The sequence below is a fragment of the Rhinolophus sinicus genome, linkage group LG05 (assembly GCF_036562045.2).
Source record: "Rhinolophus sinicus isolate RSC01 linkage group LG05, ASM3656204v1, whole genome shotgun sequence".
Classification (NCBI taxonomy): Eukaryota; Metazoa; Chordata; class Mammalia; order Chiroptera; family Rhinolophidae; genus Rhinolophus; species Rhinolophus sinicus.
The window spans coordinates 29,605,799-29,631,831 of record NC_133755.1 but is presented as its reverse complement, the minus strand read 5'-3'; the positions used below and the strand labels follow the sequence as shown (position 1 = coordinate 29,631,831).

At 36.2% G+C, this 26,033-nt stretch overlaps 1 protein-coding gene across 2 annotated transcripts in view; it reads left to right on the top strand.

Annotated features, from left to right (window-relative positions):
• The window catches only part of THADA (THADA armadillo repeat containing), a 292,405-nt gene that overhangs the window by 16,586 nt on the left and 249,786 nt on the right, over positions 1-26,033 (top strand). For both annotated transcript variants that reach the window (XM_019748640.2, XM_074331930.1), the window contains exons 12-21: positions 308-459; positions 1,331-1,486; positions 2,214-2,336; positions 4,947-5,070; positions 11,913-12,064; positions 15,019-15,232; positions 19,078-19,213; positions 19,469-19,605; positions 22,428-22,586; positions 23,974-24,131. In XM_019748640.2, the coding sequence (XP_019604199.2) occupies positions 308-459; positions 1,331-1,486; positions 2,214-2,336; positions 4,947-5,070; positions 11,913-12,064; positions 15,019-15,232; positions 19,078-19,213; positions 19,469-19,605; positions 22,428-22,586; positions 23,974-24,131 (1,511 nt within the window). The remainder of the gene's footprint in view (positions 1-307; positions 460-1,330; positions 1,487-2,213; positions 2,337-4,946; positions 5,071-11,912; positions 12,065-15,018; positions 15,233-19,077; positions 19,214-19,468; positions 19,606-22,427; positions 22,587-23,973; positions 24,132-26,033) is intronic.

Sequence of the window (26,033 nt, the reverse complement as noted above, 5' to 3'; positions counted from 1 at the left end):
GTTAGTTATTTTTATTGTTTTAAATATTTCTCCACCTGGTTTTTTTCCCCCCTGATTTATTTTGTCAGGGAACAAGGAAAAATGTTATAAATAATATTATTTCTTTAAGTTAACAATAAGAGGAAATCTTTCGAATAATGATTATTTTATAATAGGTACTTGAACTCATGTTAGAATTTTATTTAAAATTGTTTCTATTTCTTGAAATACATGAAACATGAAAATTGTGGTGGTTGTTACATAGCTTACTAGTGAGTGGTCTTTGTTATTGTGCTTTTGAGATAAGAGCAATCTTTTCCATTCTTAGGGTCTAATAATAGCAGAGGGGCTCTGGGAGCTTTGATGGCATGTCTACGAACAGCTAGAGCTCATGGACATCTGCAGTCTGCAACTGATGCTTGGCGGAATCTTGTGTCCAGTGCAAGAATAAAGCAAGGCTTAGTTCATCAGCACTGCCAAGTAAGTACACAGGATAGGTGGGAATTCATATGTGCAATGGATCCTTGATTTATCTGTTCATTTTATAGTCCAATATAAAAGCCCCTACCTTATGCCCAGCACCGTTTGAAGGGGTTTATAAGGAGGATGAATAGAAAATGAAAAGTATAGACCTTGTACTCAGGCTACTTTAAGTTTATTTGATGGTATAAAAAAATCTACATAACACAACTGGAAACTCTTAGAAGACAATACAGATACAAGTGTGCCTTTCTGCATAAAGACTTGGGAGGCTCAGGGGAAGAGACTGATCAGAGTAGTGGTGGTTGATTAGGAAAATGATAAATGTGGTTAGAGGAGAGGAAGCATTGGGGCAGCATAGAAAATGGAAGGACACAAATACACAAGGTCTGGAAGAGGATTAAGGACATTGTTTGGCTGGAGTGGAGTGTTGTGTCCATTTTAGGGAAGACTCCCATGGACCAGATTTCATTCTATTGCTAACTGGGAACCAGGGCCTTACTGCCTTCAGTAAGGAAGTGATATTAATGGAAACAGAGATTACTTTGCCAAATGGGAGACCAGTTAGATGTGCGTGACAGTAATGTAAGGGTAAGGTGATGAGATCCTGGGGTAAGTGGTCACTGAGAAAAAAGGGAAAAAGAATGAAGTTGAGCATTACTGTGGAATAAGAGTCTTTAAGGTTGTTAACTTTTATAAATATCCAGTTTACACATTTAATAAAATAATTTCATAGCAAATAACCACAAGTTCTTTGAGATAGGGGAAACTTACGAAGTACATATGGGTAAATGGAGGTTTGTATGTTAAGTGGTTTAGGCTTCACTCACTTCATTGAAAAATTCATATTTTATTGCTTGATGTGTTTTAGGTACGGATAGATACATTAGGCTTGCTTTGCGAAAGTAATAGAAGCACAGAAATCGTTTCCACAGAAGAAATGCAGTGGATTCAATTCTTTATCACATACAATCTTAACAGTCAGTCTCCAGGAGTGCGGCAACAGATCTGTTCTCTTCTTAAAAAGGTAGAATTTCTCATCAGAAAGTAAAGCAAAGTGGTACACTTTGCTCTGAAAATCATTTATGAAACGAACCCAGATTTTGGGAGAGCGTGAATATTATGGTCATGGGCTTAGAATACTACCACATCTCTTCATGGCCTTTCTGTGAACTGTTCCATGATTCCATAACGTTTACATTTGGCATTAAAGTCCAGAGTGGAAAGTCTTTTATTTTGGTATAATACATCAAACTGGGGCTCTCTTTTTTTGAAAGGGAAAAAAAAAAAATCTAGTGATGGGTTTTCAGGGTGTAAGTTATTTTAAGAAACTTGTTAAGAAGAGGAAGGATGGATGCCCTTGTATTTTTATAGTTTCTTGAAACGCCTCATAAAATGGTTATTATTGAAGAATTCAACTTGAATTAATCACATGACACATTTATGGGGTGAAGAATTGGTACAGTATAGAAGTGAGTATATCATCTTCAGGTTCATGCTGACCTAAAGGAAACAGCACTGTGGTTTAATGACTTATATTCTGGTTTGCGGTAATAGTTTGATTTTGGTTTTAAAAATGTAAATGTTAGTTTTATGTCAAAAAGAAACACTGTAAACGTTAAGGATTGAAAACCAGTACTCTTCTGGCCTGAAGTTTTAGTCTAAAGAATTTAGAAAGTTCTTCCTTTGCCTTGGAAGCTGACATTTAAGGTTAACGTGGCTCACATATACTTCATTTTTCTTCTTCTGAAAAGTTGTTTTGTAGGATACAGGAAAGTTCTCAGGTACTTTATAAACTGGAGCAAAGTAAATCCAAACAAGAACCAGAGAATGAGTTAACCAAACAACACCCATCTGTTTCTTTACAACAATATAAGGTAGGTGATGTATTAGATGTATGGAATTTTAAGAAACCTAAAACACTTATGAATAAGCATTAAAGGGAAATAAATGGAAGTCTCTTGGTGAATAGTGTTTCTGTGCTTTTTTTCTTTGAACTGAGTTTTACATATTCCTTTTGATGCTTTGGTGCTTCTCTTGAGGTAGCCTCAATACCTACCCACTCTAAGCATTAAAATGGATGGTCCTTAGTTTTTAATTTTTTATCTGAAAGGTAAAACATCACTTAAAGAAGAATATATTCTTATATAAAGGCTGAAGTCAGCTTCATGTTTGTAAAATGCCAACAGCGAAGATTGAAAAGTCACAACCTAAACTTTAAGGACATAGGTTTAGTCCTGATTCTGCCACTGCCTCGTTGGCTTACTTTATGGGTCTATTCAACTATGTGTGGGATTAGTAACCTCTCTGAAAAGGTTAGTTGTGAGTATTAAATGAGAAATCTCTTTGTAAACTCTAAATCACTCTAAAAAGCCTTGCTGGGAGTCATTAAAAGTGACTTAACTGTATATTCAGCACTTTCTGTGGACATGGAACAGTTATTTTTTAGCCTTTCTTAGATCATTGTTAGATGATCTAAGAAAACAGATCTCTTTTACTTCTTTTTGCAAGGGGTAAAATGACCTTTGTCTCAATTGAGTGCTTAGAAACACAAAACCTGTTTTGTGGATTGACATTCTGAATTTTCATGGATCCATGGATGGTTTCTTCATTTGTGCTTATGGATATATATTTTTTGAAAACTAGTCCTTTAGAGACTTAATCTACTGAGTCAATCTTGTGGTTCTGATTTTTTTCCCCCAACTATAGTCACATGTGGCTTTTAGAGGCTGCAACTTTGGCACTATATTATCAACGTATCATAACTGTGTGTGGGGTACACTCAGTGCCAGTCAACAGACTAAGTGCTGGGGAAGAAGAGGAGGCTGTTAGTTGGAAAAGATGTCTTTAGAAGTCTAGTGAAGGAGACTATTTCATACGTAAATAACTGACATTAATAGCTAGAGTAGTTTTAAATTTACAAAATGTTTTTATATCCATGTTCTCATTTAACCTTTCATAACAAGGCTATGAGATAGGCATGATTAGCCCCACTCAACAGTAAGAACACTGAAGCCTGGAAAAATTAAGTAATCTCTCAGCTGGTAAGTGGTGGACCCAGGTCTGCTCTTGAGTCCAAAATCAGAATAGTTTTTTTCTCAGTACCAGCTTGAGTGAAGGCCTGGAAGTAAGAAAGTACAGGGAGAATTTGGGGAAAGGTGAATTCACTGGTGTGAATCACATATGATACTTGGGGGAACATAGGAGGTGAGAGTAATAGGAAATGAGTTAGAAAATCAAATTAGGGATGAGTGGTAGAGAGCTTTGAGTGCTAAGCCCAGGTATTTGGAAGCCTCATGGGGAGCCATTAACAGTGACTAGAGCATACATTGAGCCTCTTCTGCGTGTGTAGGACAGTATGCTTAGGACTGGGGATATAAATGTACTGTATCCATGCCTCCATTGTGGTTCCAGTCTGGTTGAGGGAAAGAACTAAATATGTAAATGATACTGCAATTAGGATACTATCATTCCTAAAGGATGAGCTTGTTACCCTTTAAGATGAGTTTTATACTATTCACTTATAATTAAAACTAACTAGGATATTTTCAATACTGCCCTATTCCTTTGAAACCCAACAGAATAAATTAATAAACCCTTACTTAGGGCTTGTAAGGGCCTACAGGGTAAATTTCCAAAGTTGTATGTCCTTGCCCAAAGAAATGAATGCAGGGATCCTGTATAGAGTCATTTGGGACTAGGGCTTCTTATGTATGCTGCTCAGTTGCAAACACGTCTTCAGGGCGTAGCAGTATAGGAGATGCTTGAGAATCACAGCTTTTCCTTACAGTTTTTCTCTTTGATATTACACTGAAATAAAAATGAAAATAACAATATAAGAATATATATATTTTTAGTTAGAGGAAGAAGAGAAGATTGTCATGGATAAAGTACTTCTCACTTTGTTTTTTTTTAACAGCTGCATTTTACTAAAAGTTTTCATTTTTTTTATCATTTGTATAAAGCAGAATGGTAGAGCAGGAATCTCAAAGGGGCACATAGAAGACAATGGAATAGTTGCACTTTTTTATGAATTATGTCATCATAGCCAAATTTATCATTTGTGTTAAAATGTGGTTTCCCTTTACATGCTATCATAAGTGTTACATTTACAGATTTAAAAAGTATACATTCCTTTGATGCCTGAATGCCTCTGATGAAGAAAATCAATATTCATATAACTTTTATACAAGTTAGGACAGAATGGATCTGTTTTCACTAAAAATATGTTTTTTCTTGTGTGGTATGCAATGGGAATCGTACTTCTTGTTGATTCTACAAAGAAGGGGAAGGGCTTTATTAAAGTCATCATATAGCTCATGGTCAAGAGTGCCATTGAATTGTCAAGGGAAGTTAACTGGTATTGTTTTAAAAAATATTTTCTCTTAATTAAAAGAAGAAAACCCATTCTTAAAGATGATACTTTGAAGATAACTTGTTGTGAATTAACTCAATTATACTTATTGTGATTTTTTTTTTTTTTTTAGAATTTCATGTCATCCATTTGCAACAGTCTTTTTGAAGCATTGTTTCCTGGCTCTTCCTACCCAACTAGATTTTCAGCTTTAACCATTTTAGGCTCAATTGCTGAAGTTTTTCCTGTCCTAGAAGGTAAGTTTTCAATAATGTTTGGGGAAAGTTTTTTGTTATTGTTTTTTCAAGACACATACTTTTTTAATGTTTTGTTTTACTTGAAGTTTGAGTTTTCTTGACTTTTTAGGTTCTTATGGGAGGTTTTATTTTCACTATAAAATTCTTATTTGGACATAATTAAATGTGTCAGTAAGGGACATGAGGGAGAGAAACTGTTTTCAGTTAATCGTTTGCTGACCCAAAACAACAGTTTTCATGAACTATGCTTACTATGAGAAGAGTTGTTGCTCTCACCCCACCAAATATATATGATGCTGTTTTAATATAATGCCCAATCTGTTCTTTAAGTTTTAAAAATTAAAAAAAAAAATTAGTTTCTCTTATGTATAGCATCCCTCAGTGAGTCTCTGTGGTTAAAATGTGGTTTCCCTTTACATGCTATCTGTTTCATAAGTCTCAGTCTGGTTTCAGAAAGACTATATGAGGATATCATTTCCAGGCATTCTGATTTAATGATGCCCTTTGTTTCTCCTCTGTGTGGTACTCAAAGAGGCTGAACATTTAACTTCCCTTTGAGTTGGTTTTTTTTTTTTCCTTTTCTACAAGAAACTATTCTTTTTATCCCTGTACATAAGTGGTTTAGTACGATCTTTTTATTTGTGCGCAGTCTTTCTTGATTGTGGTCAAATAGAAAAATATCCTGCTCAGCCACTCTTTCGCAGGAAATGGCTAGAGGACCAGGATGCTTAACACTATAGCAGATTTTTAAAAAATTCTTAGGCAAAATATAACTTCGGCGGGAGGAGAGTTATTTGATGTTAATACAGGTTTGCTTCATTGAAGAAAACCATTTTTTTCAAGTTTTTATTAACAAAAAAATTCAAACCAACAGCCAACTTTCAAGAATGGTTCAGTGCACAGCCACGTACCTTCTACCTAGATTCATTGGTTTATATTTTGACATACATTAAGTCCTCACTTAATGGCGTCAGTGGGTTCTTGTAAATAGCGACTTTAAGTGAAATGATGTATAACGAAACCAGTTTTACCACAGGCTAATTGATAGAAACAAGAGTTAAGTTCCTGCAGCATATTTTTGGTCACAAAAACATCGCCAAACTTGTAAAAAAAGACCCAAACACTTCTGATATTACCATTGAAATAAATGTGAGCTATACATAAATTTAAGATAGATTAATAAAAACAACTAAGGTAATTCTTTTCTAACCTGTGTATTCCAGTTCAGGGTCATGGGTGGCCTGAGCCTATCCCTACAGCTCAGGACACCAAGGTGGAAACCACCCTGGACAGGACGCCCTTCCATGTGTGGGCGACTCACACTCACTCAGTCTGGGACAATTTAGACATGCCAGTTTCCTACACATGCACATCTTTGGGATGTGGGAGGAAACTGGAATCACCAGAGAAAACCCATGCAGACATGGGGAAAACGAGCAAACTCCACACAGAAAGCGGCCCTGGCCAGGAATCATTTTTTCCCCCTCGTCAATGTTATAATGAAGGGATATTGAATGAAAGGACGTTATTCAAGTACCTGCTGTATTTGCTATATATCTCTGTGTCTCTTATTAATTTTCTAACCATAATACAGTGATCAGATTCAGGAAATTTAATGTTGATACAATGTTATTATCTAATATAAAGTCCATATTCAAATTTTGCCATTTGTTCCACCAAGTGACCTATTTTAGAAAAAAAATTCTTCTGTGATCCAGAAACCAATCCTAGATCACACATTGCATTTCGTCATGTCTCCTTAGCCTCCTTTAATCTGGAAAGTATCTTATTTCATGACATTAAAATTTTAGAAGAATGTATCCAAGTTTGGGTTTGTCTTATTGTTTTCTCATGATTTGATTCAGGTTATGCATTTTTATTAGCAATATTGCATAGGTGGTGATGTGGTGTTCTTTTCAAAGCATCATATCAGGAGGTACATGATATTTGCTTGTGCCATTATTCATGATGATAAATTTGATCAGCTGATTAAGATGTGGTAGGCTAAAAGAATGACCTCCAAAAGATACCCACATCAAATCCTTAGAACCCGTGAATGTGAACCCTACTTGGGAAGAGTCTTTGCAGATGTGACTAAGTGAAGGATCTTCAAATGAGATAATCTTCGATTATCTGGATGGGCCTAAATGCCGTCACAAGTGTCCTTATAAGAGAGAGGCAAGGACAGATGTGACACATAGAAGAGGAGAAGTCAATGTGACAGTAGAGATTAGAGTGATGTGGCTATAACCATGGAATCCTGGCCGCCACGAGAAGCTGAAAGAGATAAGGAACGAATTTTCCCTTTGAGCCTCTACAGTGAGCATGGCCCTACCAACACCTTGATTTTGGACTTGTGGCTTTCGGGACTGTGAAAGAATAGATTTCTGTGGTGTGTGTGTGTGTGTGTGTTAAGATTTTATTGGGGAAGGGGAACAGGACTTTATTGGGGAACAGTGTGTACTTCCAGGACTTTTTTTTTCCAAGTCAAGTTGTTGTCCTTTCAATCTTAGTTGTGGAGGGTGCCGTTCAGCTTCAAGTTGTTGTCCTTTTAGTCTTAGTTGTGGAGGGCGCAGCTCAGCTCCAGGTCCAGTTGCTGTTGCTAGTTTCAGGGCGTGCAGCCCACCATCTCTTGTGGGAGTCAAACCGGCAACTTTGTGGTTAAGAGGACGCGCTCCAACCAACTGAGCCATCCAGGAGCTTAGTGGAAGCTCAGCTCAAGGTACCATGTTCAATCTTAGTTGCAGGGGGCAATGCCCACCATCTCTTGCGGGACTCGAGGAATTGAACTGGCAACCTTGTGGTTGAGAGCCCACTGGCCCATGTGGGAATCGAATCGGCAGCCTTCAGAATTAGGAGCATGGAGCTCTAACCGCCTGAGCCACCAGGCCGACCCCTCTGTGGTTTTTAAGCTGCTAAATTTGTGGTAATTTGTTATTATACAACATCCACAGAAAATGTATATAGGGCATTCATCAATTTAGAGGATTTCAATGGTACTACAACTGAACTGAAAAAATAAAGTCTTACCTGAGAGTGATTGAGTATCCATTTAACAAAGTTTTCTGCATATTTAATGTAGTTACAGTTGTACCTACGTGTAGGGGAAGTAACACTGGGCTAAATTATACTGGTAAGTTTTCAGTTGAGGGAATAGTTTAATATATTTAAATGTACTTTAATAGTGAAAAACCTGAGTTATCTTCCTAATGAATGAGTCATGTGTAATTGGGCAGTGAGGATCTCCCAGTAATTATGTTAATTAAACAACTGGGAGGTAATGAAAACGGTGGAAGCCATACTATACCCATTAACTTTAAAGGAGGTTAAAGAGGCATGATCATGAAATCCAGGATGAGAAATGTAAATTCATTCTATATTTATCGCAAGAACTTTAATGTGGGTTTTTATTTTATAGAAGGACTGTGATTTGGGATTGGTCAAAATGTTATCCGCCTTTCCTCAAGTATGTCCTAGTTCAAGACAAATAAGTCACATGCGTCTGTCTTACTCGGAATAAAATATCACAGTATTCATGATGAAAAGTTGGATTTTACAATTAGATTAAAGGGGTTTGTTCAGCAAATATTTATTTAGTGCTTATTATATGTCAAACAGCCAAAGATATGCAATGTACAAAACAAAATGTTTCCCATTCTTGAGCTTAGATTTTAATCTTAGTGAAGGAAGTCAGACAGTATATTAACAAGTAATACATAGAATTTCAGATGGAGATAAGTACTATGAAAAGGTATTTCAAGAAGAGAAGGGGAGGGAGCTATAGAGCGCCTGGAAGGATAGGGTGTGCTAGCTATTTCATACAGTGGTTTCAGAGAAGGCTTCATAGTTGAGGAGAGCTCTTAACCAGGGGGTAAAGAAGAAAAATACAAGGGACATTAGAAAATACTTTGAGAACAATGCAACTAAAAACACAGCCAAATTCATGGGATGAAGCAAAGCAGTGCTCATAGGGAGATTTATACCTATACATACCTACATTAAAAACAGGGGTTCTCAAATCAATAACCTAACTTTATACCTCACGGAATTAGAAAAAGAAGAGCAAACCTTACCCAAAGCTAGCAGAAGGAAGGAAATAATAAAGATTAGAGTGGAGATAAGCAAAATAGAGAATAGAAAAACAATACAGAGAATCAATGAAACCAAAAGTTGGTTTTTTAAAAAAGATCAACAAAATGGACAGTTTTGGCTATAGTAATTAAGAAAAAAAAGAAAGTTTCGACATAGTATTTGAAGTCCTAGCCAGAGCAGTCAGGCAAGAGAAAGACATAAAAGGCATCCAAATTGGGAATGAAGAAGTTAAATTGTCACTTTCTGCAGATGACATGAAGCTATATATAGAAAACCCTAAAAACCTCACCAAAAAGCTATTAGAAACAATAAATGAATACAGTAAAGTTGCCAGCTACAAAATCAATGTACAAAAGTCCATTGAATTCCTATATACTGACAATGAAATCTCAGAAAAATAAATAAAGAAAAATTCCTTTTGCAATTGCAGCAAAAAGAATAAAATACCTAGGAATAAACTTAACCAAGGATGTGAAAGATTTGTATACTGAAAACTATAAGACATTTTTAAAAGAAATTGAAGAAGACACAAAGAAATGGGAAGACATTCCATGTTCATGGATTGGAAGATCAACATAGTTAAAATGGCCATATTACCCAACAATATACAGATTTAATGCAATCCCCATCAAAATCCCAATGGCATTTTTTAAAGAAATAGAACAAAAAATGATCAGATTTGTATGGAACCACGAAAGACCCCAAGTAGCCAAAGCAATCCTAAGAAAAAAGAACAATGCTGGAGGTATCACACTCCCTGACTTCAGCTACAGGGCAACAATAATCAAAACAGTTGGTATTGGCAGAAAAACAGATACACAGATCAAAGGAATAGAATTGAGAAAAAGGGGGAAGAAAAAGAAGGCGTAAATAACTAAAATCAGAAATGAGAGACATTTCTACTGACCTTACAGAAATAAAAAGGATTATAAGACAATGCTATGAACAATTATATTATATTGTATTTCCAATAAATTAAACAACCTAGATGAGATGGACAAATTCCTAGAAACATACAATTACTGAGTCGAGAAGAAAGAAAATTTGAACAGATCTATAACAAGAGATAGAGTCAGTAATCAAAAGCCTCTCGTGGCTTCACTGGTGAATTCTACCAAATGTTTAAAGAATTAACACCAATCCTTCTCGAACTCTTGGAGAGGAGGGACATTTTCCTAACTCATTCTATGAGGCTTAACATCACCCTGATACCAAAGCCAGACAAAGACTCCACAAGAAATGAAAACTGTAGGCCAGTATCCCTTATAAATATAGATGCAAAAATTCTTAACAACATACTAGCAACCATATCCAAAGCACATTAAAAGTATTATACACCTTGACTGAGTAAGTGGTTCCACATAAGAAAAAATAGTCAATGTAATGTACTACATTAGAACAAAGGGGGGAAAAAACAAAACACATATGATAATCTCAGTTGATTTAGAGAAAACACTGACAAAATTCAGTACCCTTTAATGATTAAATGGACACTCAGCAAACTAGGAATAGAAGGGAACTTCCTCAATATCATAAAGAACATTCATGAAAAACCCACAGCCAATACCATGGTCATTCGGCAAAGACAAAGCCTTTGTCCTAGGATCAGGAACGGATGCTCACTTTACTCAGAGCTCTACCCCATTGTAGTGAACGTTTTAGTCAGAACAGTTAGGCCAGAGAAAGGAAAGATGCCCAAATTTGAATAGAAGAAACAAAGTTGAGCAGAGGTGTTAATGAAGTGACAAAAACTTCGTTTGCTTGCTTTAGGAATTTCACAGGGTCATACTAACTTGTGAGTTAAGATTAAATAAAAAAAAAACTCACATCCTGAGTTACACTGAGTAACATTCCTCAAATTAAGTAAGCATAGGAATGTTTTCAGTTATTATCAGGGCTTATTTCGTTACATGTTAAATGTTCTTCACATTCTGCTATGAAACCCATTCTTCCCACAGTTGTTTAGTCTTGATCTTAGAGTTAAATGAATGCAGTGACTGCCATTGTTCTTTTGTGATAGTTTCTCTGTTCATTTCTTGGTTGGCTGAAATTGTCTTTCTTTGAGAACAGTGGGGGAAATGTAGTTCTTAATTTCTTGCACATTCAAAAATGTTTATGTTGCTGTTATACTTGATACTGGAGTATGATTCTGATATGTAGTTTTTCATCACACTTTCTTTCCCTGAGGATTTTGTAAGCCTTGCTTTGCTGTCTTCTAGCATTACATGATGCTGTGGTGAAGAGTAAAGCCAGCCTAGTTTTCTCCACTTTCTAGATGAATTGAGTTTTTTGCCTAAATGGCCAAAAGCGTTTTTGATCTTTGACACCCAGTAATTATGTTAGGCTATGGCATATTGATTATTCAGTGTCAGTTCAACCAAGACGTGGTAGGACTTTGGATTTTAAGTCAAGGAGTTTTATGAAGATTTTTTTTAAAAGGTGTATTCCTAAATGTATTTATTTTTGTTTATTAAAAAAAATACTTTAGATGTCTGTTATGTAACATATAACCTTTTGGAAGAGGATGAAGTGGTTTTAAACAAATTTTCAAAAAAATGTTTTCTATTTGGAAGACTAATACTTATTGTTTTATCATTTTAGGAAATTAATGGGAAAATTACTCTTTTATGCTATTATGGGTAAAGTACAAAGTGTGAATTTTTGTACTAATTTTCTATAAATTTTGCCAAATAACTTAAAAATGTTGATTTCCTTTTCCTTTTATTCACTTAATCTTTTTTTTATTATAGGTCAAGGCCAAACAGTGTATCAGCTGAGTCATGATATTGATGTTAGACGTTTCCAAACCCTAATGGAATGTTTTACCAGCACTTTTGAAACAGTGAAAAATTTAGCATTTGATCTTCTAATGAAGTTGCCAAAACCAGTTGTGCAATTTCAGGTATGTGGACTTTTCCTGTGTAAATAAATGTGTGTGCATGAAAACTTGCTACTTAAGCAGCAGATGGAACAATCTGTGGGCTGTCCAAGGTCTTTGCATCTGCCTTCTTACACCTTCTGGCTGTTTCAGTTACCTTTAATACCTCCACTGTTGTGGGGTGGTGGGATGGAGGTCATAGGGATGGGTGATGGGGAGGGAGGAAACATTGTAAGAGAAGGCCAAGTCCAAATCAGTGAACTTTGTTTTCTTTATCGTTTTGCAAAAAAGAGAGCTGTAGGAAGCAGTAGGTTTTATTGTTTACAAGATTATCGGTAGATTTCAGTTAACTGTGGCCGCTCCAGTTTCCTTGGATATGTTAATATTTGATCAAAACACATCACTTACAGTAACTTGAGTTTTTTGAGATAATCTCCCTGCTTAGTAGACTGTGAAGTTGAGTGTAAGTGAGGTAGAAAACATGTTTCTGATCTTCCAGCAAGCAATAGCTAAACTGAGACTGAAACTCAGAATACTTGAGGTTAACAGCTGTGTGCTGCCTAGGCGGTCTACTCCATCCCCAGCTCCCACTCTCTTCCTGACCCCTTGGGGTGGGAACCAAAGATGGGCTGGGGGTGAGGGGCGGAATGGCACAGCATGGGGATGGGTCTGCAGTGAACTCCTCAACCCAGGCCTTGGGCTCTGCCCTTCAGGCATATTCTAGGGCTGTGAGGTCACCAGCAGCTGTGGGGTTGCTTGCTCTAGAGCTTTGCTATGGTTTTCTCGTAAAGCTGTCTAGAGTCCAAGGGCGCCTATATGGGCTGCAACTGAGCTGTGGTCTGGGCTCCGGCTATGAGGCTCTATTTAGGGCATGACAGTTGGCAGATGCAGGGGGAGTTTGTAGGAGCACATGTCAGAGAGCACAGGGTGTCTGTTTCATGGCTTCTGGACGGAATTGCAAGATCTCAGAGCATCTTTTCTATCTTGGGTCCATATTGGACTTGCTCTCCAGTGTCTACCTATCCTGTGGTCTTTCCAGTGCCCTGGTGAGCAGAAGCTTCTTTGGTGCTTCGACTTGCAACTTTTATATCATATAGTTTTTAAAGAAGAGACTCTCTCATTCTATTTCCTTTCTTCTCTCCCACACCTCCCTTCTCCCTTGCCTTACCTTTCATCACACTGTAGCCTTATCTCATATATATATATATATATACACACACACACATATATAATATGTATTGTATATATAATACATATATGTACATATATATATACATATATATATATATATATATATATATATATATATATATATATACACATACATATATATATATATGTAAAACTATGCCTCATTCCTGACAAATATTTTGAGAATATATGGAGTGGGGAAGGTATATTATAGCACCTATATGAAAGACCTTGTCCTTACATGAACTATGAAGGATCTGTATCTCTATAATTTGATAAACAGGTGCTTGGTATGTAGACATTAACTAGAATTCAGGAAATGAATAGCACATACAGCTTGTTGTACGATTTTGGTGGTTATATTGTCTGGTCTGGCTTGCATATTAGTAAAATGATCATAGGAATAGGCATTCAAGGTTTTAAAGTATTAATTACATATTTCCAAAGTCTTTCTTTGGGTATACCTTATATTAACACATAATTAACTTTTTAGTATAGTTAACTTTAAAACATTTTCGAATGCTAACCTAGTCTCTCTAAGGACCTGTGTATATATTTTTTGATGGCATATCTTTCTAGTATATGACTTTATCATTTACCTCGTCTATTGCCCTCCTTTCTTGTGGAGCTACATATCCAAGGCTTTTATATTATATTTTGATTGACCTCAGATGACAGAACAAAGATATTTTAGATTCCTAAGGCTATATATTGTGTTTCTTACTAGTTGATTAGTTAAGGAATTCAGGGACTTAGCTGTCAGTTACAAAAAAAAATGACTTAGTTGCTTAGTTGGTTCTTTCTAATATTTATTTAGATTTGAGCTTTTGGCTACTATTGTAAGATTTTTAGGTGATAGAAAATTAAATATCAAATGGCAAAGAATTTATATTGAAATAAACTGATATTTGAATTAGTATATTTGATATCTATTATTTTGAAATTTTAAGACATCATTCAATATTAGTGTACCTATAATGAAATTCATAATTAAGTTTATAATGACTTTTTCCTTCTATTAGACGGTTACGGAATAATCCTAGTCAAACCAATATTATAGAGCAGTGACACCGTGAGTTGCAGCTTGGTGCACATGTGTCTTGTCAACCGTGGAATTGGGACTAGGACCGATAACCCCTGCCCTCAGCCCAGTGCCTATTTTCATGCCTATTACGGTGAACTGTCCTTTTTGTTCTGTCACTTTAGGAGGGGCTATGTAAGTGGATGAGTATATGAGATTTAGGTGTGGGAGCTCTGCAGAATTTCTCAGAGCTTATCTGATCACTTTATTTTCCATGCATATGCATGGAACTCCGCCAGAAACAGCCTGCTGGATTTATATTTTTGTGTGGATTTGTATTTTTCTCCTTGGAACTAGTTCCTTGGGAAGGGGAAGGGAGAAGGGCAGGAATGTGATGCCCAGGTAAAACAACCCTGAATATACAAAAGAACTCAGGTCTATATACAAATAACAGATGATCTGGCTATAGTCATAGCAGAATTTCTACAGGAAAAAGTACACTTTTGCTGAAGAAAGAGGTACTCTTCTTAAAAAGCTTTATCAGTGTTGGTTCCCAACTGATTATTGTCAAGACCCTCATCACTAGAACTGATTCATAATAATCATTAATTACTATAATCAAAACTATCCTATATTCAGGGAGAACAGGAATTAATGTTCATATTGAGTTACAGTTATGTGGCAGGCTCTGTTTTTAAATGTGTATTATTCCTTCACATTAAAGAAACATTTGAGTGACAATTACTGAGTCTGTGCTTTATTCTAGGATTCAGAGAAACTGCAAGGCTTATTCCAGGCAGCACTGGCACTCAGCACCAGCACCAAACCATACGACTGTGTAACAGCTTCCTACGTGATGAACTTCTTAATCTGGCAGAACGCTCTGCCGTCATCACTGTCTGCCTACTTAAAAGCTCAGCAGGTTGCATGCAGCGATGGAGATAAGTTTGCTGCTGTGGTGGAAAGGAACACGTTAATTGGTTTGTATTGAGTAAATGACCTTTTGCTCTTGTTATCAAAACCAGTATCTTACGCTCTCACTATTCATTTGGTGAGAATATCTAAATGGTTAAACATTTCTTTGTGGTTTTTTATTTGAGTTTACCAGCACAGTAGTTTACCAGTACGTAAGACTGCCATGAATTTCTCTTATGCAAATAAATAGTTTACTCAGCTATAACACTTGTTTTTAAACAGATGATTCATGATTAATAAGATGATCCATAAATGTACGTTAATAAAGCTCTTGCTGACCTCTTTCTCTACTGAAAATGTACTTTTTTTCTGTGGAAACTACCGTGACTATAGGCAGATCATTCTTGGTTATTTCTGTTAAGAACGGAGAGTTCCTTTGTCAGGGTTTATGTTTTGACTGGCTGTTATACTCCTACCTTTTCACTTTCCATACCGCCAGTTCCAAAACTTAGGGTCTGAGTTGGTTTAGATATAGTGATTTTTAACAAATGTTTGTGGGGGATTCGTGTACTTCATTTTATGCTAGTAAATCTTCATTTTGAAATTGTACTGGAAATAAGGACAGATAGGGATTTTCATTTTTTTTAAAAGAAGTCAGATGTAGAGTTTTCTTTTTAAGGTGGTAGAAAAAAGCCACAAAAAAAGAGAACTAATAGTGGGAGAAAATTAGGACGCCATAGGTAATTCTGGTGGGAATGTGGCCATGGATCTGGGGATGGAGAGATGACAGTACCATGGAAGATGACACTAGCCCACTCTAATTGCTTTAGGGCTGGGTTTGAAAGGAGGCTCTGATAAGATGGTATTAGGAAGAGGTCTGCAGTTGGGGTGAACTGGAGAGTTCACGCTTCACGGAAAGGCTTTCAAATTCAAGATATTTTAAAACTATGAAATATTTCAAACATACAAAGAATAGTTAAATATATATATAGGATATAAATAGTAATAATATAAACATTTAACGAATTTTGTTCCCAAGGGAGGTGATAACATCTAGCTTAAGAGATATAATAGCAGCTGTACCTTTTAAAGGCTCTCCTTTATCCTAGCTTCCTCTCCCCACCATGTAATTACTGTCTTATGTTTTATATTAATCTTTCATCTTGTTTTTAACCCAGATTTTACCACCTGTGTATATATCATTAAACAATATATGATTTGCTTTTACATGATTGTGGAATTTTGTATAAATAGTACTGTATATATGGTACAAATTTACTACAATTAATGCATTTTCCTGTTGCTGGACTTCTTTTTTCTAAATTAATAATGCTGATGTGAACATTCTCATATAGATCTTCTAATGCATATGTCTAAGGGTTTATAGTAAATAAAAAAGTAGAGTAGCCTAGTCATAAGGTATGTGCATCTTCACTTTTACTAAGTGTTGCCAAGTAGATTATATATATACCACACACAACACCCACACACACACACACGTATATTTTTTATTTTTATTGGGGAATATTGGGGAACAGTGTCTTTTTCCAGTTCCAAGTCGTTGTCCTTCAATCTAGTGGAGGGCACAGCTCAGCTCCAAGTCCAGTCACCGTTTTCAATCTTTAGTTGCAGGGGGCGCAGCCCACCATCCCATGGCAGGAATTGAACCAGCATTCTTGTTGAGAGCTCGCGCTCTAACCAACTGAGCCATTGGGCCTCTCTACCAAGTCAATTTTCAAATTAGACTTCCACCAATAAATTTTGAGTTGTGGTACATGATCTCATCACCATAACTTGTATTGTCAGATTTTGAAAATTTGCAGAATATGAAATGGTATCTCATTGTGATTTTTCTTGCATTTTTCTGATTGCTAATGTAATTGAGCATCTTTTTACATGTTTCTAAGCTCCTGACTTTTCTCCTTCTGTGAACTGCTTGTTCATGTCCTTTGTTCAGTTTTCTATGGTGTTGTTTGTCTTTTTCCTGTTGATTTGTAGGAGTTCTTGATATGTTCCTAATGTTAATAATTTACTAGTTATACACAATTCTAAAATTTAAAATATAACCTTCTCCTTTTGAGTAGAGAGGGAAAACATCTGCTGTGCTGGGATCATTGATTATTCACATGTAAGCACTAAAATGATGAAACTCTTAGAAGAAAACATGGGTATAAATTTTTGTGATCTTGAGTTAGGTAATGATTTGTTAGATATGCTACCCAAAATATAAGCAACAAAGAAAATAGATAAATTGGATTTCTTCAAACTTTTGAAACTTTTGTTGTGTCAAGGACACAATCAAGAAAGTGAAAAAAACCATCTGCAGAATGAGAAAAATACTTGCAAATGCTTTGTCTGATAAGGGACTTAAATCAAGAATATATAAAGAATTTTTGCAGCTCACTAGTGAAAGGATGTAAAAAAATTTAAAAATGGACAAAGAATCTGAATATACAAAACAAAATATGAACAATAAGCACATGAAAAAATGCTCAAGATCATTAGCCATTAGGGAAATGCAAATTAAAATCACAATGAGGAAGCATGTCACACCCAGTAGAATGGCTATAATAAAAAAAATAGTAGCACGTGTTGACTAGGACGTGGAGAAAATCAATCCCTCATACACTGGGTAGGAATGTAAAATGGTACAGCTACGTCGGAAAACCATCTGGCAGTTCCTCAAAAGATTACACATCGTTATGTGACTCCTCAGTTCTATACTTATGCATTGTCTTAGTCAGCTCAGGCTCCTATAACAAGATACCATAGACTGGGTGTCTTAAAAAACAGACATTTGTTTCTCTCATTTGTGGAGGCTGGAAATTCAGAATTAAAGTGCTGATTCAGTTCCTGGTGTGGACTCTCTTCCTGGCTTGCAGACCGGAGCCTTCTTGCTCTGTGCTCACATGTCTCTCTTCCTCTTCTTATAAGGACACTATTCCCTTTATGGGGGTCCCCCATTCATGACCTTATCAAAACCTAATTACTTCCTAAAGGCCCTACCTCAAAATGTCATCAAATTGGGGATTAGGGCTTCCACACATATTTGAGGGGGACACATTCAGTCAGTCCGTAATGGACATATATTTAAGAGAAATGCAAACTATGTCCAAACAAAGTTGTACACGAATGTCCATCGCAGCATTATTTATAATAGCTAAAAGGTGGAAACAACTCAGATGTCTATGAATTGATGAATTGATAAACTGTAGTATATCCATCCATACAATGGACAATTATTCAGCTGTAAAAAAAAGAATGAAATATAGATACATGCTATAACATGGATGAACTTTGAAAACATTATGCTGGGTGAAAGAAGCCACATATTATATGATTCCATTCATATGATATGTCCAGAATAGGCAAATGCATAGAGACAGAAAATAGATCAGTGGTTGCCTAAGGCTGGGGAAGGTGACAGGTGCAGGGAGGGGAGTGACTGCTGATGGATGAGGGTTTTTAGAGGGGGGAGGATGAAAAGGTTCTAAAATTGTGGTGATGATTGCATATATCTGTAAATATACTAAAAACCATTGACTTGTATACTTTAAATGTACAAATTATGTGGTACATGAATTATATCTCAGTAGAACCACTATTTAAATATAAAAATGGTACTTGGGCCTAGGGGTCTGATACCCCAGATAGAGGATGTCTAGGAGGAATGATTCAGAGTGAATGCTTTAAGTGGATCCAGGAAGTTAGGAAAAGATTCAGCTCTACCTCATTGTACAAGAATAACAGGCCGGATAACCCTGAAAGTTCTGTTTTTTAAAATTCAAAACCTCTAGTATAAAGTTCTATTGAGTTGGATGTTTTCCTGGGAACTGTTTTGCTGTTCAGTAATTTATAAGTGTGTTTTTAAACTGGCATTTAAACTGTTTTTTTTGTTTGCTTTTTCTAGTTATCAAATGCTTGTTGGAAAATCTTGAGGAAGAAGTATGTCAGGCTGAAAATTCTCTGCTCCAGGCAGCCGCGTCCTTTCCAGTGTATGGGCGAGTCCACTGTATAACCAGGGCCTTGCAGAGGTTACCGCTCAAGTAAGTGTGTCTGCAGCTACCTCCTGAACACGCATTTCTAGGCTTTCAGCTCCTGCTGGAATATGTCCTGAGAAAGGAATGTGTGGCCTTCAAGATAATTAAAAATAGATTAAAAGAAGTGCATACATATAAATGTTATATATCGTCTTAAATATTTCGTAGTTTGAAACCCAAATTCTCCCAACTCCTTTCATGTCCATCTAAAAAAATGGGATTTTTGCTTTTAGTATAAATTTCCCTTACGCCCTCTTGCAGCAGCCTGCAGTTGGTGAGTGAGTGGAAACCTGTGGTGGAGAAGCTCCTTTCGATGTCCTACAGGCTTTCTGCTGTGGTATCTCCAGTCATTCAGAGCTCATCCCCAGAAGGCCTCATCCCAATGGACACTGATTCAGGTCAGCAAACAAAGAAAGGTAGAATCAACAGATTTTCCTCTCCTTTTAATTTTTTTCCCTAGTCATTTCTTTGGAGAGCTAAAAATTCTAAATCGGGGAGAAAAATTATTGGTAGTGATATTTCTACCTTTTTAGTAATATTTGTAACTATTAAAAAATAACTCAAATCAATAAATAAATAACCAGGTGATGATCAAGCCACTTCCTCCCCTGGGGTAAGTTGGGTTTTATAATATTGTCATTTCAGAACACAACCTTCCGGGTAATTGCTGGGACTGGGAGAGCTGGCAGTTTAAATTCGAGAGGTGGGCAGCTGATGGGATTCCATCAGAGAAGGCAACTTGCTAGGAATCTGAAATGGGCAAAGACCAATGGACATACAAAGACCATTTAATTAAAAAATAGTAATAATAGGAAGAGATACCCAAAACGCCCCAAATTGATCTCATGAACTTTAATCTGCCTTTTCCCTCCCAACCCCTGCATCTTTACCAAAGATCTATTCATGCAAGTCAGGAGCCTAGGGCTGCTTGACCCCTTTTGCGCCTTGTATCTAGCCTATGTCTACGTTCTTTCACGTTACCGTTAAATATATTTCCGATCTCTTTTCTTTTTACCTGCATCTTCTTACGTTATTCCAGGCTTTTATCTCCTCTTGTTAGGACTACTCCAGGAGCTTGTCAACTGGTTTCCCCACATCTATTCTTATCTCCTTTTTGATACAGCCAAAGCAATCTTTTCTAACCATATAATTCATCATGTTACACATAATCTTTACTTGACCCTTGTGCTATGCCCCTCCCCCCCTTATTTGAAATACTTTAGTGATCTCAGACCAGGTCTTGTATTAATAGTAGTTTGGCTCCTGCTACCTTGCCAGTCTAATCTCTTAACACTTTCCCCTTCCCATAGAGTGCCCCTTCATGGAGTTGGTACAGTTTAACGGGGATCACATCCATTTTTCCCTCCCTTTGCTTATCACTGTGCCTGGTAGAAGTAGGTACACAATAAATACTTGTTGTAATGAATAAATCAATGAATGAATAATTTCTGAAAGGGTGGGAACTAAACTCAGTGCCTGGGATGCCTTAGGTGGCTTATACATATTGGTACTCGAATGGGCCAGAAGGGATTGGCTGTTAGCACCTAGAAAATCACAAAATAAGTTTACATTTGGTGTTGAAATAAAGTTAGTGAGTGCATTTTGGAGTCCAAGGGCGAGGCTTGTATTAAAAACACTCAGAATATATCATAAACGCACACTGCCTCCCACAAGGCAATATCTTGGGCTGATAATTAAAGTAACCTGGAGGTGTATAGTTGCATAGGAAATGTTAGGTTGTGTTCTTTACTAAAAATGAGTTGGAAGATGAGTGATGGTTCACAATACTAAGGCATAGTTATTTATTTATTTTGATTGATAGTCTGAAAACAAAATTTGATGCTTTAGTTTTCCTATTAGTGCATGGGAATAAGGAATACCTCATCTTACAGGTAATATTTGGATCAGGCAAATACCAGTATATTCTGGATGAGAAATCTTGAATATTTTTTACCTGTTGTGGGTAGGGCCTGCAGCGTACGCTAAAATTATGTTTGTTATTCACGTGTTCAAGTCTGTTGGTCTCAAAAACTGCCGATGGCCCTCCGGCTTTTCCTTAATTTTGCCTTTTCTTTTTTCCTCTGGTTTTCTCCATTTTCCCTGTTTCTTTCCCACGTTACTGCCCTGCACTCTGAGTTTATTGAAAAAAGTCTGCCTCGAAAGCCATAAAAATGAATGGCAGGGTTCTTAAAATTTTACTCTGATCATCCTTCTTTTTTCTTAGTCTTTCCCTGGTTTCTTTTTGGGCCAGTGTTACTTTTTCATGGCTGTCAAAATTTGTTTTTGGCAAAATTTCATGGAAGCCACAAGTGATCATAAGATATTGGCCAGTTCATCATGATAGCAGTTTGGGTTTTTGTATTTTCCATAATACGTAAACTATAAGTATATATAATAGGTATACAGTAAATACCTGTTCTCTGGTTTGTTCATTGGTTTCAGATGATTACCCGTTGTTATTTTCTTTAAAACTCTGAGCCTGGCTAGCTCTTCATTACCTAGTCATCTATTCATTGCTTCAGCCCATGTTACTGAACCTCTGCCACCAGCCAGCTTCTGTTCCAGACACTGGCAATTCAGCAGTGAACAGACAAAGTGTTGCATTCATGGAGCTTACATTTCCTGATCCACTGAGTGCTTAGGGAATAAAAATGAAGTTTAATGTAACACTAGGGCTGTAAATCATACTTAGAAAGCAGTATATTACATAATGCATTTCAGAGTCACATACGGGGTCTTTATGATATTCCTGGGCTATAGAAAATTGTTTTTGTTGTTGGCCAGGTTTGTATCTTTTTAACTTTCTTTCTTTAAACCTTGATAATTTATGTTGTAGATAGAGAAACATGTTGAAACAGGATTTATAAAAGTGTACTGCTCTTTTCTCACGTGATTGAGCACTGTATTTGAGGTTCTTAGATAACAATAAGACAAGCAGTGTAAATGGGATGGCAGCCTTTGTCCTGTGGACGGTTTCTGTTGTGTTTTTTTGTCCTTTCTTCAACCTACTTAAAATATTTGCCACATTTTAAAAGTACACTCAAGTGTCATAAAGATCTTATACAAATAATCTTCACATTATCCACCCTGTGAGTCCTTTCTAATAGAAGTGATTATCAAGTATTGAAAATTACAAAATTTTTGAGGGCAAATACCCCCAAGGGAAGTCGGCCTGTGGCATGAAACAGGGGTTTTACGTACTCTAGTCTCTCTCCTTCAGAATCAGCAAGCCGCTTACAGACAATTCTGAATGAGATTCAGCCACGAGACACTAATGATTACTTCAATCAAGCCAAAATATTGAAAGAACGTGACAGCTTTGACTTGGAGGACTTGAATACCAGTGTGCCGAATATTGATACTTCTGCAGAAATCAAAGGTAACATATCAAATCAGTGCTTTACAATCAGTCTTTAAGTGAAAAAAAAAAAAAAAGTACAAAGTGCCCTTTTAACATGGTAAACCAGGGGTTGCAGATGTGTACAGACCATTTTTAGAAAATAAAGTCTTCTTTTGAGCTTATAAATGAATTATTTTAGGGAATGAGTTTATAAGAGTTTTTACCAGAAAATGGTGTGCCTCAGTGCAGCATATAAGGTGCTAACAACAAAAAGCCTTTGAGTGCTAAAACCTGTCTTGACAGCCAGGTGATGTAAGAGCAGTGATGCCCGCTGAACTGGGTTTGGGCAGCAGTATGGTTCATTGTTGTCTGCTGTGAGAGTCCATACAGTCAAGCAGCCTCTTAAAGGAAACAAACCATATTAGTCAGGAAAATGTGAGCCTGTGTGTTGTAGCAAGCCTCCAGAATTTGAGTTCTTAACTGCTTATTTTCTCATTAGTTATATTATAATTTTCTGTAAGGCTACAGAAAGTCATCGGAAGCAGTATCTTAGAAATGTATTACATATTCCGCATTCTCCACTAGATGGGGGTATTGTCTTGTAAAAATTTCTGTTTTTCTTTTAAATTACACGAAATAGCATAAGTATATGCTTATAATAGTTTCAAACAAATCAGAGGTAAATATGAATTAAAAATAAAGTCCTCTTTCATTTCCTCCCCAACCCCACTCTCCCTTTTGAGTGTATATCCTTTTAGACCTGTGCTGTATATTTATGTATACATACATTTATTCTTTAAGTTTGGTGGGCTTTTAAAAAACACAAGTGGGATTGCATTATAAATGTTGTTTTGTTTACCTACCTTTTAAATTTAGTCATTTGTCTTGGGTTTTATTTTGTTGTGTGTTTTTTTTAATGTCAGTACTAAAATATTTGTAAAACTAGAAAAAGAGTAAGGATAATTATAGCTTATTGGCCCTGGAATTTAAATATATTTTTAAAGAGAATTTGTATTTTCCTTTGACTTTCAGTGTCCTATCTTACTCTTTTTACCGATATAACAGCCACCCTCCCCAAAGTAAGTAATGAAGTATATTTGTTATAGTCATGTTTTATGGATGACTGAGTTTAGCAGAGAGAGTTTATTTATTTCACTAATTTCCAAAGGTTAGACTTAAGTTTTGAGACACTATTGCATTTTGTTTTTTAATTTATTTTGAAAATAGTATATTAAAAAAATACTGAGCATGATTCCTGCTCGTAGCACATGCTCGACAAATGTTAGTTATTCTCTCCTAAGTAAATATAGCTTAGGACAAATTGGTTTGTTCAAGCAGATTATTCTTGGGGAAATTATGAATAAGCTTGTTCTAAGAAACCTGGGTTGTGAGCTGTCAGTGTTGCAAAAGATTTTTTTTTTTCAAGGTAAAGAAGGAAAAACATGTGATGTAACTGCTCAGATGGTGCTGGTATGCTGTTGGAGAAGTATGAAGGAAGTTGCTTTACTTTTAGGCACACTATGCCAGCTTCTGCCTATGCAGCCTGTGCCAGAATCTCCTGATGGATTATTGACGGTGGAGCAGGTAGGGTAGATGTTTATTTCACCCAGTATAATTTCTGGTCAAAGCACAGAACACAAACTTTTATTGGTAACTCAACTTTTAAAAGAAGAGTTTTGAATATTTGTTGAATAAAATCATTCAGCTATCAACTGAAGAAAGTTTATGATAGTTTAAGAATTAAATACTTAACATACATACATTTAATCTATGTATTAAATGCAATACATTTCAAAAGTATGGCATTTTTAGAAACATTTTTATTTTTCTAAGTTATATAAATAACTTTAGATTTTTACCTCACTTTTAACTTCATTGTCATTTTTATTTTAATTAACATATAAATTAAAATTTTAAATTTCAATGAAATTGTCTAACTTAGTAAAACTCCACAAACCTCTTCAATTTTGCAAAGGAAAATAGTAATATATTGGTTGATTATGGATCTCTTGTTTCCCACTACATTGATAATAAAGTTGTAGTCACTTTGGTTTGTTGGCTGACGTTTATTTTAAGACCACAAAGTTAGTTCACCATCTGGGACTGTTCAAGTGACCTGAGTGCAGTGTTTACAAGAAATTAGCTTACCACAAGCATTTCATTTGGAAATATTTTAGATTTATTAGATTTCTGTTTTTAATTGATTCTCAGTTCCTCTCCATATGGTTTCAACAAATTCATTTCCCACCATTTTCCAGCAAAGATACATAGCATGTACTTTCATTTTTAACCTTTTACAAATAAAGATAATTTTTCCCTGAGGGTGTTACCACGTTAAAGAACAAAACAAACATTGTAGTATGCTAATGCTGACTGTGTCTTTAATAACCATGTGACGAGTTCCATGGAAATAATGCTAATATTTTTATTCTCACACTCTCTCTGGTTCATGTGCTTGCATCTGGTTAACAGCTGGGCTTGTGATGTTGCAAGGCCCCTGAGATGGAGACCGGCAAAGCGGAACAGGATTCTGCCAGTATCATTATGTTCCTTGTTCCTTATTCTCTTCCAAATCAAATAGGCGTTAGTGTCTTAACGTTACTTGCAGTCATTGCTGGTGACTGACTGCAGTGCCAATGCCAACATCTTTGCTGAGGAATCCAGCTATGATTAATGGTGACTTCACTGATGTTCACCATCTTCCCAAGCAGTAAACATGTGCTGGAGTCCCTTAGCTTCTCAACTTTTCAAGGACAAATTAAAACATCTAATTTTGGGGGGTTTGTTGGATAGTGTTTAAAAAAAAAAAAAAAAGGAAGGGAAACATATTTTGTAACTGAGAAAGACCTGAAGCTTCCTATGAAAATGATTTTGCCTTGCCACCTTTTACAGAGTACCCAAATCTTAAGAATTTAACTTATGTGGGATCACCATGTTAATATTGGGAATGAACGTCAAATGAAAGATGTCTGTAGAAGAACAACAGCGACGATAACAAAGAGAGGCTCTTAGAACCCAAAGAACCATTCTAATGACCTGTTTTGAATAAAAAATAGCATCCTGTTTTTCTATATAATAGTTGTTTCTATTCTAATGAGGTTCAGTCCTTTTTCCATGTTGCCATTCATGTGGTGACATATATAGGTTTGAGAAGAAATTAACCACTGAATGAATGATCAACAGTGACAGTACTGTTCTGACATGGAAACCCTGCCTTCTGTGGAAAACTTTACTCTTGATCATGCTGACTTTAACCAAAGAAATGCCTCAGTTTAGGAGCATTTGGTCAGTGGAAACCCCAAGTCTTCAAGAAATTAGTGTTATTCATGTTACTAGAGGAGTCCTGCTTTTAAACATAAACTTTCGCTCCACGAAATTCCTTTCAATTAAAAATACTCCCACGTACTTAAAACTTTGAAGAGTTGCAAAACACATAAGTGACAGAGAAGAATGTAATGTACATTGGAGTGGCTGGGTCACGCCTAA